The 19,208-nt window shown below is 44.7% G+C and overlaps 1 protein-coding gene across 2 annotated transcripts; it reads left to right on the top strand.

Annotated features, from left to right (window-relative positions):
• The first annotated feature begins 270 nt into the window (after positions 1–270).
• ZDHHC1 (zinc finger DHHC-type containing 1) lies at positions 271–18,526 on the top strand. Of its 2 annotated transcripts, none has more exons than XM_036390471.1 (11): positions 271–376; positions 1,494–1,712; positions 3,414–3,589; positions 4,233–4,334; positions 5,210–5,334; positions 5,662–5,820; positions 9,216–9,328; positions 14,117–14,202; positions 14,840–14,933; positions 15,872–15,980; positions 16,410–18,526. In XM_036390471.1, exons 2-11 carry the CDS (start codon positions 1,494–1,496, stop codon positions 16,685–16,687), a joined length of 1,461 nt encoding a protein of 486 aa, XP_036246364.1. In that variant the 5' UTR covers positions 271–376; the 3' UTR covers positions 16,688–18,526. The 2 variants fall into 2 exon arrangements, with proteins under 2 accessions (XP_036246364.1, XP_036246363.1); XM_036390470.1 differs by having other exon boundaries at positions 16,152–18,526.
• The last annotated feature ends 682 nt before the right edge of the window (positions 18,527–19,208 follow it).

Genomic DNA, 19,208 nt, shown 5'->3' with positions numbered 1-19,208 from the left:
AACGGAATTTTCCAGGAGTGGGATGGCTTTAGCTCAAAACCAGACTCCACCGCTGGTTCACTGGGCATCTCTAGCCCCAGCTGAATGGCATGTCACCCCTTGGAAGGCTGGGGAGTGTCGCAGACAGAGTTTCTCCGGGTGTGAGAGGACCCCACCCCGGGGCTGATGTAGGACGAAATCTCGCGCAGGAACGATCGCGTCCGGCACGTTTTGCCCCCTGCGCGCCGCCGTAGCCGTTGCCATGGTGACGGGCGCAGCGGCCCGAGGCCCGCGGAGGCGCCGGGAGCTGCCTTGGAGGCCTCAGCCAGGGGCCCCGCGCCCTGCCTGGGCATGAGGCGGGGCCGGGGCCGCTGTCCACCGCTTCTGCGGGAAGAAGGTGAGGGGTGGGAGGTGGTGGAGTGCGGGAGGGGTCTTCGCGCCTCTCACCAGAGTGGCTGCCCGGGAAACCGCTGACCCAGCCCTGGCTCCCTTGCGTCCCTGTGCCTCTCTCTCTGTCTACCCTGATAGTGACTTCAGGCTGGTTTTTATATTCAGTGTTTTCTGGAGCTGGGTATAAGGGCACGCCGGGCGTACCCACTGTGGGTTTTGTAACAGGTAGCTCAAAGTGATGCATGAGCAAGTTTTCAACAGCCTAATGAGAGAAGGATAACATGATTGGAAATGATTTCTCATCAGTGATGAGCCAGTTGCCATGTAGCAACTTAAATGGTGAAAGCAGGCAGATACTGCTAATTACTTTAAAGGGTGAAGTTAGGAATTTTTTATTCCAGCCTACGTGTTGATAAGACCGTGCTGATGAACATAAATTATATTCTCTGCTATTCTTATCCACTCCTCTACCAGTTGACCAAAAAAGACATTTCCAGCCCTTTGCCAGACACTGAAGGGCTGTTGGCATACCAAGGCTGGAATTGTCCTGCTCACTCTTTCAGCAGTTGCTGTGCTTGCTCTCTTCCAGCCCTGTGAATTGTTCTGGCACTGGAACCATTATCAAAAATACCACAAGTGAGCCAGAGACCTCCTTCTTTTCTTTCATCACTCTCCTGTGCATGTTAATCAGACTAATTGAAGTTGTTTGTCATGTTAGATGGTAGTTTCACATCCTCTTTAGTTACTAAGGAAGGATGGGAGTGGTGCAGAGGTACCTTGAGTCAGCTCGGGTCCAGCAGAGCTCCTTTGTGCTGGCTTTGTGATGCTGCCCTTGATATCCTGCCTGGTTTGCTCTCCCTGCTATCTCATGTTTTCTGTGAAGCAGAGCAGCCCAACCCTCTGTAGTTAAAAACTCTCCTGGCCCTGTGGCAAGTGAAAGGCAGCATCTAATAATCCACCATAAAAAAGGAGAAATTGCTTCTGAGCTCAGAGCTGTTTCTCTTCACATGTGTCATCATTTTAGTCTCTAACTTAGCCTGCCTTGGAGCATCTCTGCAGCACCAGGCCTCAGTCACAGCACTTTTGTTTCACATCTTTTTGTTTTCCATTTTTGATTTCTGTAGATGAATATCTGCAATAAACCCCATAATAAGATAGCTCCAGAGGATTTGGGTGAAGCTGTCCCTGAGGTGAAGGTCCAACGCGCTCGAAGAAATGGCTGGAGCTGGCCCCTGCACCTGTTCCAGGTCATTGCCTGGCTGCTGTTCCTGTTCTTTGCTCTGGTTGGCTTTGGGATCCTGGTTCCCCTCCTGCCCCGCCACTGGCTGCCCGCTGGTTACATCGTATCCTTGCATGGAGAGGGAGCAGGGCTGGTACAAACTGTCCTTGGGGCTTTGGTAGCGCAGAACACTTATTGGGTGGCACAGAAAGCATAGGAGAAAAGCACCTGAGCCAGAATGTTTCTCTGAACTGTGACCATCATCTTGGATATCTCCTGATTATAAAAAATCATTTGCTTTGAGATCCTCACTTTAGGTCACTGATGTTCTGCTTCATCACTCTCCATTAAGGTTACTGCCTTTGCTCTTCTGCTGCCTGCTTCTGCCTCTGTGTCTCCTTTGCTTTATATTATTCTTCTACAAGTGTGCTGAAGGGTTTGAGGGAAGTCATACAAAAAATCCCCTCCTGAAACATCCTTGTGAAGGCAGCCCCACCTCTCTGTGCTGGCTGGGTGAGTCATGAAAGGCAGCTTGGCATGCTTGTGGTAGCCCACAGTGGATCACCTCCCTGTGACCCACACTCTCCTGTGTTCTGGAGGAAATCTGGGAGTGGCACACAAGGTGGTGTGGTGTGAACTTCAGAGGAGAGGTCCCTCATGGGACAGTCTGGAGCAGCAGTTTAGTACACATCTAACAAAGACAGTGAAGGGTCTAGAGGAGAAGCAGCTGAGGACCCTTGGCTTGTTCAGCCTGGAGCAGCTGGGGAGTGATCCCAGTTCTCCCAGTACTCCCAGTGCCACTGTGCTATCACCTGTGCCCAGGGAAGGAACTTCCTCAAAACCAGATCTTGTTCTAAAGGGATGGGGTGTGCACTTACACCATTTATACATCTGACACAGATGCCTCTAAGTCTTGGATATGTTTGGGATGATTTTGCTTATTATTGTTAGTTTTACACCTGCATGATTTAGACATTAATATCATTAGCTCAGTGGTCTTACATCTACTTAGCTTGCTCAAGTCCTTGATATTATCACAGTTCAAACCTTGTGAATTTGTCTATTAAATATCTTAATAATGCAATCTAAAGTTACTCTTAATTAAACAGATTAATATTTCCTCAAGTTTTACTTCCAGTTAATAAAGCACTAATGTCTCTTTTGTGTCAAAGGCAAATCCCTTCCCAATCTGCTTCATCAGCCATCAGAGCTCCAGTGAGCTGGACCTCTCAGAGGCCTCCTTTTTTAGCTTACTAAACTGATCTATTTTCTGTAGGTCTTAGTATGATCAATGATGTGCACATCTGGGTGTATAGAAACAGTGACAAACCCTGGATCCTTTGTAGGAGCCTGCTTTAAAGGTGTGCTCCTCTTCCCTGGGATTCTAAGGAAAGGGAAAGCAAGGTAATCAATACTACTTCCCTGATGTGACCTTTTTTTTCTTGAAAGTCTGGTGCAGTGAAAGGGCATGTGCACAGCCTTTCCAAGGAGTCTGTATGGACTGAGAAACTTGGACCTATGTCAGCAGCCTGTACTTGGGCTCAGATTCTGGTAAGTACAGGTAACTTTTGAAGACATTCTGTGCTAGGAAGGGCACTTCTGCAAGGCAGAGAAGTACATAATGAGGAGGGATGTTCCTGTAGGTTTAGTTACCATTTTCCAGGGATATTTATTACAAGGCAAATGTCTCTATCAATAAAGCTCAGATTAATGTGCTGCAATGTTATACAGCAATTTCTAATTCTATGCCATAAATTTTTCGTCTGTGTGGGGTTTGTGTATTAAGGATTAAAAGACATGTTAAATCCTTAACTGTGTACTTCAGTGTCCAGGAGTGTGTTTTATCTACCATTTAGTTGTTCATCTTACTGCAGTTTCCATTGATCCTGCGGATGCAAACGTGCGAGAAAAAAACTATCTGGGGCCTCTGGCCACCTTCAACCGTAACCAACACGCACATGTCATTGAGAACCATCACTGCCATGTCTGTGATGTGGATGTGTAAGTAGCTCTTCTTTCTCCTGCTCTGTCTTCTTCACCATTGCATGTCACCATTAGTCCTTAATGTCAGACTATAAGATTTGAAATTGAGCCCCTGAGCTGCTACAGTGCAAGTTAAGCTTCATCCTGTGGCAGGGTTCAGGTAGTTGGGTAGGGGCCTTCTGTCAAATGTGCACAGGGTTCTGTGTTTTATTTCATTGCTCACGTTGTGTGGAGAAGGCTGTAGTGTGCCATGTTCCCTGGGTGTTGGTGTTTTACCTATCAGTGTGTAAGTTTTGTGTGTGCGTGCTTGTCTCTGGCTGGATGCTGGCCAGTTGCAGGAAATGCTTGGAGGGCAGGCATTAACACCAAGCTCTGTAGTATTGCTGAAGGGATTCAAATAAGAATTCAGCAATCTCCAAATTAAAAATCATGCAGTGCCTTGAAAGGCGAATTTTGGGATTGTGGTGCAACAGTGATAGATAAGTTTGGGAGATGAAGTACTCCTGATGAAACTCCAGAAGGTTTACTCACTATTACCAGTGCAGAAGGTTTACTCACTGTTACCAGGATCTCTGCTGCTGTATCCCCCTGTGTTTGAGTCACTGAAAAGTCACAGTAATGAGCTGGTGCTGCCATGCTAATGCCACCCTTTCCTTGGCAGGAGTGCCAACTCAAAGCACTGCGGAACTTGCAACAAGTGTGTGTGTGGCTTTGATCATCACTGCAAATGGCTCAACAACTGTGTGGGAGAGAGGAATTACTGGTAAGAGCTTGGCATTGTGGTAGAAGCACAACACTGCATCAATAATGTGGCTCCTTCTCTTTCCAGGGCTCTCCTGTATCTGTCCAGTCTGTACTTAGCCATGCAGACCCACTTTTCTTTTATCCCCTGGCTGAAGAGAATCAGTCATGAGAAAACTAGATGGAAAATACAAGCATAATCATTCAAATAACCAGGGATAAAATTCCTAAACTTAGAATGTTGTAGCTGAACATCTGTAAGTAAAAACAGAGAACATAGAGTTACTATTTGGTATTAGGAAATGCATACAGGATGTTAATTGAGTGTCCTTAGTGCTTCTGAAAGCTGAAGTAGGAATGGAACCATGATGGTGCTGTTCCAATTTGAAACAACCTGCATCCAGATCATGTGCTTTCCCTACAAGACTTGCCAGTTGGCAGGAGTCACAGCAGCATATAGGGACCTCTAATCCATGCCAGGTTTGAAAAAAGAATAAGGAGATTGTCACTGATGCTTCTCAATTTACTTTCCTGCACTTAAACCCCGTGGAAAGCAAAGCGATGTTGCTGGGTGCCATGTTACACTGATGGCTGGTGAAGCAGATCAGGAAGGGATTTGCCTTTGACACACACTACACTTCAGATTTTGTGCAAGGGAGCTCTTTGTCTGTCCTAGATATACTCTACTGTTTTGTAACCATGGTTGCACTAAATGGTCACAGTTTAGTCCCTCAAAGTAACAAATAATAAGTAAAGCTGTTCACCAGTATCTATCAGAAGTGTAAGAAAGTGTGACAGCAATTTGAGATAGCTGTCTCTTTGTTTATTAGAGGCTGGGATATTGATTTGTGTGTGTGATGTTATTGAAGGCACTGAGAGCTCTCCCTTTCCTGGCAGGCTCTTTTTGAACAGTGTGCTCTCTGCCATTCTGGGCCTGGGGCTTCTGCTGCTCGTCGCTTTCTACGTCTTTGTGGAGTTCTTCGTGGACCCCGCGGTGCTTCGCTCTGACCAGCACTTTGATGGTACTGCAGTGCTCCACATGAGCATCCTGGGGATCAGCCAGCATGTCTTGATGAGGGTTTGGATTCTGTCAGCTCTTCCACTGAGGAGGAACTCCATTCCTTCCTGCTTCCATTTTATATTTCTGTTAGAGTATCTCTGCTCAGCTGGATGGAATGTCTTTCCTTACAGAGCTAATTGCTCTTCCTAAAAGCCCTGCAGACACCGGATTTCTTAGGCCTCCAGTGCACAATGGGTCTGCAGCTACTTTTGATTCCAGCTATAAAGTTTATTTAGAGATAATTCATACCTAGACAATCTACTTATCTCCAACTCTCTTTGTTTGACAGCTTTGAGGAACCACATGGATCGCTGGTTTGTGTTTCTTCCTGCATCTCCTGTTGAGACTCAGGCACCTGCCATTTTGGTGACAGCTGGGATTTTTATTCTTCTGAGCCTAGTGACCATGATCCTGCTGGGCCACCTCTTGACTTTTCACATCTATCTCTGTAGGTGTTTTGTTCCTGTCATCTATACCCCCATTTCATTTTTGCTTATCTTTTACTCATCCTGCATTCACTGAACACCCGTGTCACTAATATGCACCCATTGTGTAAAATTGGGATTTAACATCATATTTCTGAGTTCCCCCCTGTACCAGGTAGGCTTATCAGTGCTTGTGTAATGTGGGGCTTGTGTTGGGCCTCTGCAGCCATGTTTGAGCTATGTTATCCTGAAACTGAAAGCACATGGTGGGGTACTGAAGAGGCCAAGTGGGATGAACTGGGCAATGTCAGCTTGATGCCAGTGATGGCAGATTCAGATTAACTCCACATATGGCCTTTGTGAGTCTCCTCACAGTGTTCCCCAGTACTTCTGTTGTGTGAAAGAGCCTGTATTTTTCCCTTACCCCAGAGAAATGTGGATGCACAGAGCTGAATTTCTGATGGGAGCACTGCCATCCAGGTTAAGGTCCCTTTATGGAAATTGTACCATATTGATACAAGAAGATTTGTGGAATTCAGAGAAAGAGGCTTTCAGAAAGGCTTCTCTTTAGATCTACTGCTTGTTGCTCTGGCAAGAAAGGATATTTATGTTTGTTTATGTAGAAATGAGCATCAAAAACTTTTTTCAGCCATCATCTACAATTAAGCCAATGTTTTTTGGCTGCTGCTGAAAGTCATGATAGGGAAAGATCTTACATTTGCAGTAGCTGGTGGTGGCAGAAGTAGGAAGGAAGGGATGTGGTGGAAGAGAAGTGAGGACAGAGGTTACAGAGGATCCTTGGATGGATTTTCAGGTTCTCAGTTAACAGACCTGCAGATGCCAACACAAACTAGGTCAGCACAAACCAGCACAGCTCCAGAAGCAAAACAGTTGCACTGCTGAAGTGTAGTGTTTGATAGGGGAGTGTTCCCAGCTGGCATGGACAGTGCACCCAGTGAGGACACTGACCATCATTTTCTTCTACAGCCTCTTTGATGTTGACTGAAATTTGGGCACGCTACGATTTCACTTCCTTGGCAGAATTGACAGTTAGCTTTTCTGCGTTAATGGCACTGCCTGGAGATTTGAAAAGTTGATGTAGCACTTTTTAAAGACAAAAAGCATAACAAAGCTCCAGAAAGGTTTCTCCTGAATGAAAAAGGATTATTCTGTTTAGTAGTAAGTGGTATTTATCCTGTCCTTGTGTGCAGCTTCCACAAGAGGGTGCTCCCTGCCTGAGATAATGACCTGCTTTATCTGACAGACAGAAATCTCTGTGTGTGCCGCTAGTTGTGCTCTGGGCTTGGGGGAGATTTTGCTGCTCTTGTCTTGGTGTGATTCTTTCTCCTCTTTCAGAATAAATTTCGAGCCAAATTAACTTCTACTTTTGGCCCAATTTTAAATCATTATCTTCCATCTTATGTGGAAACAGAATTATTGCAAATGGTTTTAACGTTTTATTACATTATAATCTGCTGCCCTAATGAAACTGTTTCCATCTGTGCAGAATGTATTGTGTAAGCCCTTGCTTTAAAGGAGGGGTGTCACCACACTGAAGCCTTTATTGTGTGCTGCATATGAGTATGCATTGCACTTACCATTGCATTTGCACTTACTACTGGCTTTCAGGGAGACAAAGTATGTCTGAGCTTAAACTCCTCTTATTTTATACCTGTAATTGTCAATAGTCTCCTCTGAATGCTTTAAGGTAGACAGTGTTGTAATGAGCTGTCTTCCCTCTTTTGAGACTAGAAATACACTTTACCAATTCCAATGTAATTACTGTTGGTCAGTATTTCTTAATATATCTTTTTGTTTTTCAATAATTAAATTACAGAAATTAAACAGCACCCATGTGAGTGGTACTGACCTTAGGCTTCTGTTACAAAACGGCTTAAGTCAGGTATGACTATTAAAATTTAGAATCTAGTTTTGTTACAAGCCCAGTGAAAATCTCAGAGTTGCTCTCCAGATTTTATTTACTCACTATGATCACTCAAAGAAAGTAGGTTATTCTCAAAATAGTAGGTCCATGTATTCAAAATTACTAGTCTTGATTCAGACTCAGTTCTGGAGGCATTTGGTGAAGCATGACACTTCAGAAGCTTGGAGGGAGGATTTTTTTCTTCAATACCAAGAGGCTGATAGTAGAATAAAAAGAAAAAAATAGTAGGGAATATAGGAAAGCATATAGGGTTACTCACAGACTGATAATATTTTACATGTTATGTGCTGCAGTGTTATCTGGCCAAAAAAACCCAGTATTTCAACTAAATAGCTCTTTTAAAATACTTTAAAAGTTACACTGTAAGTATTCAGAAACCAACAAAATCCAAATTAAAAATGGTTAGTAGGCCTTTGCTTATGAAGCAACATTCTGTTTTTCAAAGAATGCAAAGGGTGCCATTCTAGGAGCACTTGCCAGCACCCTGCACTGTCCCTGTTAAGTAATCACTTGGCTGCAGACTCACATTCATCTCTATGTTCTCTCTTCTTGGCCAAATGGATCCTGATTTTTTATTTCTTCATAAGGTGATTGTGATTCCTTATTACAGTGATTTTATTTATTCATAAAGTGATTCTCCCCCACTTTTCTGTGAAGGGCATGGTTTTGAGAGGTAAGATATCAGTGATCTAAATGTCTTCAGGCAGAGGGAGGATTTTAGTCCAGATGATCCTAGGCATCTGCTTTAACTGCTGTGCTTCTGTAAAAAGGAGGAATAACCATTGTGCTGTGTGCTAAAACCCTTCAGCATCCTTTTCTGGGTTTATTCTCTAAAAATGCTTAAGGTCATTATAGGAAGAATGTCTGCATTTTGGACTCTTTTTGGGTCTCATGAAGAAACCAAGTTGCTCAGAAATGTCACATGCTTTTGGTCATTCATGGAAGCAGATGTGTTTGCATGGGGACCTGGAGAGCTCATAAAGTCAGGGACATGTGAACTCTGGGCACATCTGTTTGGCACAAGGCAAGCTGTGCATTTGATGCTCACTGGTTTGCACATTAAGTGTCTCAATCACTACAGGACACTCTAGCCTGCTCCATTTCTTCTCTCCATTTAGCACCACCTTCTGCAATACCTTCTGATTGCTCACTGAGCTGTTTGTACAGTGCAGATCTTAAACCTCTTAGACAAGAATAATGGATTTGCCCTGAAATGAACTGAACAAATCACTATCGTATAGTAGGCTGTACCATTCTAGGACACTTTAGAATAGCAGGACTATAAGAAAGCATTGTGATGGTGACAATAAAGGATATAGTAGGATGTACAGAGCACAGCTACTTTTGGCTTGGATTATCAGTTTCTTCGTGTTTATAGTTACTATTTGATGGTATAGTTATCCAGCCTGTTTGTGTAAGTGCAGTCAGGGAGGGGCCTTTCCTGTGCTGACAGGTCTCTTTCTTCCCTTTCAGTGTGGCACAAGCTGACTACATATGAGTACATCCTGCAGCAGCGTCCCCAGCAGCAGCCAGACAAGGTAGACAAGAAACAGGAGTCTTGTTCCTCCCAAGTGAGACCCAGTCAGGTACTCATCCTACTTTCAGCCCATTTCCCAAAAACAGCCTTGTTTGTTTGCTGTGTAAACTTTGCTTCACTTTCTTGTGTTCCATGTTTTAAAGGCAGTTGCCAGAGATAAGACTTGGTACTTTGATGGAGTTGAGTAGGATGTGAAAGAGTGCAAGGCCTGTGATTCCATGAACACTTTAGGTATAAGCAAGTAGTGCTTTCAAAGGAATCAATCCCACCCACTCTCTTCCTCCACCACTTTTTTTGGGTCCTGCACTATCTCGTCTCTTCTGCCAGCACAGCTGTTCATTAGGACAGGGTGGGGAAACTCATCTGAGTAACAATAAACTTTGTTAAAAAAACAGTTGAGCTGGCCCAGCTCCCTCCCAGTTAGTTCACCAAGCAGTCCCATGAATGCCTGGCTCAGCACAAAGGAGGGTAACTGAGGAGTGGGAAGAATCCTTTCCCTGGAAAGGACAGGACCATCTGTTTGGCTGGCACTGCACATCCTGGGGCCTTGTGTCATGGCTTCAAATGAGGCAGGCTCTAGGGCTGGGGAAACTGGGGCTAATCACTGAGCAGCAGTAATTTAACCATCTTAAAAGTGAAAAGGACACCAGCTTTGCAGAAATGACCCAGATATCTGCTTTTCTTTGAAATGAGTCTGTATGATGATAAGGGTCCTTGTTATTAGCATGATGTTGATCTATATCTCTGTAAAAAGAGTTCTACAAGCTCTTAAATACTGTTAGACCTGCTGAGGCAAGTATATCAGGCTCTGAATTGAGAGGTTCAGTGTAACTTATTTTGATACAAGGCAAAATAAATTATTGGATTAACTAAAATTTTGACTGGACACATTCTATACTGACTTCAGCAGGGGCTTGAACTAGAAATTTCCAAAAATTCTTCCTAATCTAGATTATTCTGTGATTCTCAGTCATGTATAATTTTTCATTTTATGCAAGTAAGTTATCTACTATACAAACAGTTTTGTATTTCATAAGAAATTAATTAAATACAAGCTTCATCCAAGTATTCTCTGTAGAGATACTGGGATGTCTCTGGATTCATCCATAGTTCTTCCCTATCAAAGCAAAGGGGAAAGTGAGCTCATTCACTTTTCTATAATATGAAGTCCCTAGCTTTTCATATATATTTTTTACTGTTTTGGAAAAGTTGAACTTTCAGTTTAAACAGAGGTTTCCATAACAACAAAAATATTTGGCACTTTGTTTCACAGAGCTTTGCTTACTATGAAGATTAAAACAATAATAAAGCATTAGCTCTAATAATCTAGTTATTCAATTTTAGTTGATACTGAAAATGTATTTGAACGGGGTGGACTTTATGTGTGTGTGCACTTTTGGGATGTTGGCATTCTCCTGTCCTGTGTTGTTCTCCTGTCTGCACTGGTTGTTATCTAGATATGTGTGAATATGGTTACTTTGAAGCAGCAAGCCTGGAAGCAGCAGGATGAAAAGGAGTTTGATGTTTCAGGACTGCAGTTAGGACCTTGGGGAACAAGAAAGACTGGATGATGCCCAGTAACATTGTTAAGAAAAATGTTAACCCACTAGACTTTCCTTGTTTCTTACATAGCAACCAGAGATAAACACAAACAAATAGATTGGAGTAGGAGGACACCAAGTGACTTGCCTTTTGTAAACTGTGTTGAATACAGCCTTCTTTAGCTTGAACACTGCAACCCTTTGTAATTGATCCAACATGTTGTAAGCATAAAATGGAAATCATCCTCTTCCCACTTTTGTCTGAACTGTTCATTCATTTTAGGGACTAAGAAGAAACATGCATTTCCCCTTTAATGCTTGTTTTTGAGCCTTATTCAAGCTTGGGTGTTGGTTTTGGCTTCAGTTTTCCATGTTGGTCTGTGGTTAAGTCTTCAGCTATGTTCAAGTTAAAGGATTCTTGTTCAGGATAAAGGATTCTTATGTACTTGTAGGATCTACAAAATAAGAGCCCTAATTTTGCACATTTAAGTGGTTCAGATGTCACAAAAAATGCAGAACAGTTGGGCACATTGAGCCTTTGCTTCTATTACCATACCTAAAGCAGGATGTGCAAGTAACCATTTTTTCTGTAGTCATTTGCAGTCCAAAGAAATATAAACTAACCCAAATCCTATGCTTTAATGCATAATTGCATTCATGCCAGGGAGCTGGCTTTCATATGAGGCCAGCTGGGATGTGGTTCTTCTCACATTCCTAAAGCTTTGAACTTGCTTTGGAAACTGATTCAGGTTGGTGGGGTTTGATTTTAAATACTAAACACAGATTTTAAACTCAGCTTCCCTTACACTTTCAGAATTGTTGCTTTCTTCCAATATTGATGTAAAACAAACTTAGTCTTCACTCTCAGCCTCAACACTTGCAACAGACTCAGCTTCCATGGGACAAGAACTCTTTTTTTCCTGTTCAATTCTGCTTCCCCTCCAGGCAGACAGCACTTCAGGGCACTTCTGACACTGAAGTGGTTGATAAGGGCAGCTGCAGTGGGCAAGGGAGCTGAATCCATCCTGGGATTGTAAACCATGGACCTTGGGGTGGTCACAGCTGGCAGTGGGTGAACGTGGGTGAACGTGGCCAGGATTTGCACAGGGGCAGAACTTGGGCAGTGTGTCAGCCTAGCAGTCTGCTTTCAGCAGGAGCAGCAGCTGAATCCTGACAACCCAACTGCAAACAGTGCCTTGTCTTGATGCTGCAGAGGAAAGATTCTGATTCTCCTGCTAAATGCCTGGGAGCAGAGAGAGGCTTGGGCTCTGTGCTGTGGCTGTAGTTTGTGTCACACTCTGAGAGAGCATTGTATTTTCTACTGATTGAGTCTCATTTGTTTTCATAGTCAGCTCTAATGCTTTACTTTCATTTATGTGGCTGGTTTGGTTCTACATTATTTATAGAAGGCTGAAATGAACAGAATTGATTAAAAAAGGCTCTTTCATTCCCTGCTTGGAAAGAAATTCTCCACGTTATTCTCAAGATGAATCATTTATTAAGCTCCTTGAAATGCCAGTCCTGCAGTCCTGTTTATGTGCTGTGGACATTGAGTCCTGATTGTTTTCAGTTGTTCTGTGCAGTGGGATGTCTCTGCTGCAGCTCATTTCAGCCATGAGCTGCTTCCCTCTGAAAAGACCTGCATCTCCTGCCTGTACACTCACAGTGACACGAGACTGTGCCTGGTCTCCTTCCCTTGTGACTCAGGTGCATGAGGCCTGAATGTAAATCTTGATTGTAAATGTCCCAAGGAGCTTTGAGGAGACCTTTGTGCACACTTTGTGTTCAGTTGGTGATGAGTGATGATGTGACTTGAGTTACAAGTTCCAATTGAAATACATGTAGTAAATTTCTGCAGATTATTAATCTTGCACTTGGATAAATTTTTAAATCAGAAAGATATGGTTTTGATTTCTAAACCAATTCCCTTCAGATATTATGTTACCACCCATAAACCAGCTGAAATTGTTTTTTTTTCTCTTTTTATTTGCCTTTCCTTTTTATTCCTAACATCTGAAATGATTTCTTGGCTGTCACTGAATGTGCAGCTCCATGGATTCTTTTCCAGTTCATAGACTGTTGCTCTGTATATAAAGTTTAAACTGCTTTTCCCACATGCTTCACTTTCCATCTTTATGTCTAGCAATATTGATTTTTTGTGCCATTTTAGCATCCTTTAATTCAATATTGCAAAGATCTTCCGCAGCTCTTTGCGGCTGGCTTTCATTTTTAATGCCTTACATCAGGGAGTGTCATCACCAGGCTTCTCACTGCTCTGCTCTTTTGTTGATTGTTTATGAATTTGTTCAAATGCAGAGGCCCTGGATCTCTCAGGAACTCATTTGTGGCGTGTCCAACTTTGACTTCATTTTCTCAAATTTGCTGATCAGGCTCTTCAGAAAAGAAAGGTCTTCATGAGCTTGTTTTAGCTATTTTTGAAGCTAATGCCTATCACATTTTAAATCCTTCCATTTAACCTAAAAGTTACTTTAAAATATCTTTGTAGTCACTGCACGGTGAAACACTAATGAAGAAGTTCTCTTGATGATTATTTAAGTTTAAAAGCAGCTGATAAGTGGTGTCCAGGTCCTTCTGAGCATGGTTTATCCTTTTTTGATAACAGAGCTTCATACTCTTCATCCCTTGGTACTCTGACCATCCTAACTGGGTGCTTTTGAGGGAGAACTGGGGTCCTTTCCTGTAATGCAGCACTTGGATTTAGGAAACTTATTCTTATAATGTTTCTGAAAATACGCAGTTTTCAAGTTCAGCTGTCATTATTCTGAGCTCATCCATACCTGAGGCAAAAAAACAATATATCACACTCATTTTTAAAAATCAGCAGGTCTTAACCACACAGGGTCACACAAGAAATAGAAAACACGTAATGTTTTTCCTGTATATTTAATGCTTCCATTCTCCTCACCTCCATTTTGCATTTAAAAGACATATTTTGCATTCACTGCAGAGCTCCTCAGATTGGACTGTGTAACTAATGGAAGCTTTAAGTGGTATTTTAGAATGTGCTCCCAAGAAATGACTAAGCTGATCTCTCTATGTGTGATTTGGTTTTGAGTCATATGAAATACTGACTGGACTAAAGAAATTAATCAAGGACTTCTAATTGTTCCAATCTTGGGTTTTTCATCTTCTTAAGCTGCAGTTTCCTGCTGTGCTACCAATAGGGACAAAAGATATCTGGCATAAGGAGAAAGAGTATGTCTGTAATGAAAATCCCTCTTCTCCCCTCTGTGTTTGTATTAGTCTGAAAATGTTGTTTGTTTTGTTTTTTCCAGGAAGCAGACTTATTGTCAGGTAATCCTGGCTATACAGACCCTGGAATTCGAGGAGAGGAATTCTCAACAGTAATTGCAGGAAAAAGGTGAGAAAAGTCAAGGAAAAGATTCTCCATGCATGGTGAATGGGAAATTTCTGTCAAGGTCACTGATGGGCCCTAAGACAAGAGTACTTAGAAGGGTAGGGAGCACCAGTGTTTTGAGCAAGGCATGGTGAAATCCTTGAGTTTCAGGAGGGTAGATACCTGCAGGAATACTTGCCTTCCCTCTCCTGGGAAAATATCTTTCCTAGAATATTCTACTTAGACTGTTTTATATTAAATATTTTATAGCAAACTGCTTTCTATTAATTGTATTATATTAAAATTACTTTAAGGCTGTGTGATTTGTCCTGTAACTCCTCTATTGAGCTCATTATAGTTGCATCACTTCAGGTTGTAGAGAAATGCATCACAACAGTTACAAGTTTATAACACGGGCAAGCACTCATGGGAAAACAGGATCCTTGTCTCTTAATTAGTCCTTTCCTGTTAACTTGTGTCCCTGGGGATTTCCTTCTTATTTTGCACAATTGTGCAGGAGAAGTTCCCCTACAGTTTTGCTGGGAACGCTGTGTAAGGCAGGGGAGGCTGTGATCAGCCTGATCTGTGTGTGCAGGCAAAGAGGGCATCAGACTTAAGTCCTGCCTTAGGGAATCACCTTGTGTGTCTGCTGTGTTTTTAGCTTTCCAAAGCTCTATGTCCATAACCAAGAAGGCGACCCCAAGCAGAGCTCATCCCCTGAGTCCCCATCTCTTCACTCCGTGGCCCCTTCTCAGGTAAGGAGGATTTGCCCCACACCCAAAGGTGCTGCTGACAGCCCACCCAGGTGCTTGGGCATGCTCACTCTAGAGCAGGCTCTGCCTCCCCTCAGTGAGTGTCTGCAGGTGTGGCTGTGCCCTGCAGTCACCAAATCCAGGTGATGTTCTCCTGTCTCCACTCACAGGCATGATCAGAGCTATCCTCCAGTCCCCTCATAAGCTCACAGCTGTAGCACAGCTGTAATCCAGTGCCTTGCTGCCCCAGTGCAGCTCAGTAACACTGACTATGCTGCTTTGTTGATGTAAGAAGCTCTGCATGTTTCTGTAGAGCAAAATCCAACAGTTTAAATGTTCAAATAAAGCAGTTTCCCAGGGGAAGATGGTGTGTGTGGATATGGAGCTTGAGTGTATGGAACAGCTCTCCAAAGTCTTGGACTGGGCTCCTGATATTCATGTATCTGTATCCAGATGCTCTCTCCTCTTGCTCAGATGGCAGGTGGTGGTGCTTTTCCTCTTTCCTCCAAGCTTATTAATCAGTCTTGCCATCTAGATGGTAAGAAAAATTTGTTTTCATCTATACAGCATTTGGGACAAGGACTGTCCCTTTCTTGGGACATCCTGTGCTCTGTGAGTTTTGGTTCCCTCTTCTAGTTTGGCTTTACAAGTGACCAGTGTCTCATACAACTCCCAGCTCTATGAGACAACAGCTTCAAGGTACCACACAGAGAGAGTCACTGTATGCAGATAGTGTGGGGGTGTGTTAGTAAATGCCAGTTCTCTATTTCTGCTTTGTAGTATCTCAGTCTTAATGGTAAAATATTCTTGGACTTTGGTTATACCTAATGCTTGTTATTCAAAGTAGGAAGAATTAAAAAGAGATAACAAGAAAAAAAATTGTCTCCTTCCTTTGGGCTGGTGAAGTGACTTCCCTTCTCTTGGGCTACTTGCTTTCACAGCAACAGAAGAAAAGAAGAAAGAAAGTGCAGAAAGTTTCTTCCTCAGCAATGGACAGTGGATCTAAAGCACATGCTACACCTCAGCTCTCCTTCCCAGATCCCCCATCAGGTGAGAGTGCACCAGTCAGCTTCTCTGCTGAATCTTGCATAAATAAATGTATGATTTGCTTTAACAGTACTGCATCAGCCAGAGCAGAGTTCCTGGGCTTGTTGATGTCTTTGTGGGGCTGAGCAATCTCTCTCTCCTTAAGGCTTCTTCTCCCTTTATTTCCATCTGCAGAGTTCCCAGCCACGGCTGCTGCCACCACACCTTCCCACAGGCTTCACCTCTTAGTGCCAGCTTTTCCTCTGAGAGCTGCTGTGTCCCCCAGCAGCATGGGCCTCATCCAGGCAGCAGGACCCCCAGCTCACTATCACTCAGAGTCTGCTGAGTCCATGGATGAGATTCCTGTGGCTCAGATTCACTCTGGGAGCCCAGTCCTTCAAGGGCCTCCTAAGAATAACTCAGGCAACTCTCAACATTGTCCCTTGTCCACAGACAATCCCAGAGGAGTCAAGAAGAAGAATCTGTATTCTGAGCACAAGGTCAAAAGGAGAAGCTGCCAGCAGGATAGACATGTGGAACGTGACCTGGAGCTTTTTTCTAAGATTCCTGCTGTGTTTGTAAGTAAGAGCAGTGGAGAACCTCTTGTCCCTCAGCTCCAGCCCAGTGAGAGCACGTCAGAGCCTGACCACAGAAAATGCACCAGCAAGCAGCACGTGGGCAGACATGATCCATGCTCAAAGGACATAAGGACAAGCACCACAGCGGCCTAGGGACCATCCTTCCAAAGGCATGGCCTTTGGGAGCAGCATTAGTGCTGTGTGGAGCCCTCCAGGACTCACCCCTCACTGTGCACGTGCTGTCAGGCTGCAGTGGGACATTTCTCATCCTCAGCCAAAGGCAGGAGGCAGCAAGGTGGCAAACCTGAGGTAGATTTGTTGCTCACGAGAGCTCAAGTGCTTTCCCTGGGAAGGGCCAACCCCTCTTGGCCCTCTGCATGCTGGTACTGCGGTAAGTTCCTAGCAGAGTGTAAGATGGGGAAGAACAAGGCTGTACCTCTGCCATTCCCTGCTCCCTGAAAGCTGTATTTCCATCTGCCTACTCCCTGTCATTGGATCATGCTCAGGGGCTTCAGCAGAGGGTCAGGGAGTAACCTCAGGATTGCCCCATCCCTATACCGCTTTCCACTGTGCTCCCTCAAGCCAAGCCCACCACCAGCATCTTCTCTCTCTCTCAGCATAGCTTGACCTGCTCCCCCTTCCCAGCACGCTGGGTTGCCCCACACTGCAGCATTCTCATCAGAAGTGTTGGGATACAGCAGGCCCTGAAACCTTTGCAATTCCTGGCCTGCCAGATCTGTGTTAGCCCACAGCCAAGCCTGGGGTGTGTGTGTAGTGCAGAAAGATCCCACAGCAGACAGGGGGGCACATGGCCAGTGCCTTGAGCCACAGCAGCCTGTATTGGGGGTGAGCTGCAGAGAACTGGCTGGGCTGCCATCCCACAGCACCTGTGCTCTCCCTGTCCTCATGGCTTCCCCAGGCAGCAGGCCCTGTTCCAGATTCCATGCTGAGGCTGGGCCTTCAGCAAGCCCAGATCTGCCTAGCAGCCAGCTGATCTCAGAGCCCAGACAGCAGCCACCAGCATGGCCATGTCTGACAGGATTTGACACATCCCCAGCACAGCACACTGCTGGTGCTGTGAGCAGACAGGTGCACCAACAAAGAAAAGGAAGCCAGGGGAGTCTTCATCACCCTTCCAAAATGTTTTGATGCATGAAAGGCACAACTGACCTTTCTGCAGCCTATGGTGGGTGCAGGTTAGGGAAGGACAGGACAAAGCATGGTGCTGTGAGAGCCAAGCTAAGCTGTTCTCCCTTTGTCTAGCTCAGTCTGCAAGCACTCCTTGGAACTGGGTAAGAGCAGGGCAGGGATCTAGAGTCAAAGGCTCTTTGGGCACAGTCAACATGGGACAGGCAGACTGGACTCACAGGCTTGATGGGAGGGTCTAGCCTGAGAGAAAGACCTGGGAGTGTTTTAAAGGGCTGCCTTACCACTCTTCTCTTGTGTGATTTTTGTCCCCTGAAAGAACTGGGATGAGGAGCTTTGACTCTTCATCAGTTTACACAATCTGTTGATCAGAAAAAGTGAAGTCTCATGTAGCTGTTGAAGTCATTTTTTCTCAGTTTGCAGGAAGGGCTGGCCTGTGGTCACACTCCTTGCAGCTTCCCTGCCTGCTGTGGCCAGTGGTGCCCTCTGGCAGTGGGAGCCTTTGGGAAAGCAGGTGAGTGTGGACCAGCAGACATGGCACTGGGTGTCTGCAGAGACCAGGGCATTGCTCACCTATGGGTCCCAGTTAGACAAATCCCTTCCTGTTGTTTCTCCTCATGTCTGCTGTCATCCAAGGAAACTGTGTCCTGCAGCAATGCTGGGCTCATGGTTTTCCAAGGCCATCTCTCTCTCCACCAGAAAGCATTGGTAATTCCTCTTCAGCAGGTGCCCCTGAGCAGACCTTGTGTGTTTTCTTACTCTGTCCATGCAGAATCAGTCCCAAAATCATGTATGGAGCTCTTTGGTAGCTCTGGCCACAATAAAATTTTCTATATTCTTTCTAAATAGTTTCCTCCTTTCTTTTGCAGCAATTCCTGGCTCTGCCCCATTGATGATCCCCAGGCTGTTTGTTTCACTTCTCCCTGAGCCTCTGCAGTCCCAGAAGGGCTCAGCACTGTAATTGATGTGGGGGTGACAGCAGTCCCTTCTCCACAGGGCCTTTTGGGTGTTAGATGGGAGTGTCTTCCCTGAGGGGTAGGGATCAGACCATCTTCTCCCTGTATACCCCAGCCTGGTCTTTGTGCTGGAGCACCAGAGGAAGGAGGCCCAGCTAGCTCTGCATTGTGCTGCAGAAAGGCTGCTGTGCTCTTTGGGCTGAGGGGAGCTGGGTTTCCTGGGCTATCAGATGTCCAGGCACATCCTTCTGCTGCCTTCAGCTGGAACATTTGCTCCACTCTGCTGAATAACTCAAGACTGCCAAACATGCAAAGCTGTGTCCGTGCCTTGGAGCAGCTGGGTGCTGAGCCAAGAGCCAGCCTCCAGCAGGATGGGCTCCCAGCACTGCCAGGGTTGGACTCTGATCTCCTAAACCTCAAGGGCAGCAGGAGGATTATGTGTGCCATATGGTTACTGAAATCAGCTGGGGTTTATGTTTTTGCCACAACCACATCCAAAGAGCACTGTTGAAAATGCACAGTGAGCACCCAAGAGTGAAAATGGTGAGGCTGAGATGGTGTTAGCTCCTGGA

The sequence above is a fragment of the Molothrus ater genome, chromosome 12 (assembly GCF_012460135.2).
Source record: "Molothrus ater isolate BHLD 08-10-18 breed brown headed cowbird chromosome 12, BPBGC_Mater_1.1, whole genome shotgun sequence".
Classification (NCBI taxonomy): domain Eukaryota; kingdom Metazoa; phylum Chordata; class Aves; order Passeriformes; family Icteridae; genus Molothrus; species Molothrus ater.
Note: the sequence above shows the minus strand (reverse complement) of the source record. Positions and strands in the feature narration are given on the sequence as shown.

Bases quoted from the DNA above. Each gene is read 5' to 3' on its own strand.
- ZDHHC1 (XM_036390470.1), top strand. From the start codon at position 1,494: ATGAATATCTGCAATAAACCCCATAATAAGATAGCTCCAGAGGATTTG. The intron at 1,713-3,413 runs GTATCCTTGCAT...TGTGTACTTCAG, and splicing joins GGCTGCCCGCTGGTTACATC to TGTCCAGGAGTGTGTTTTAT. The intron at 14,203-14,839 runs GTGAGAAAAGTC...CTGTGTTTTTAG, and splicing joins ACAGTAATTGCAGGAAAAAG to CTTTCCAAAGCTCTATGTCC.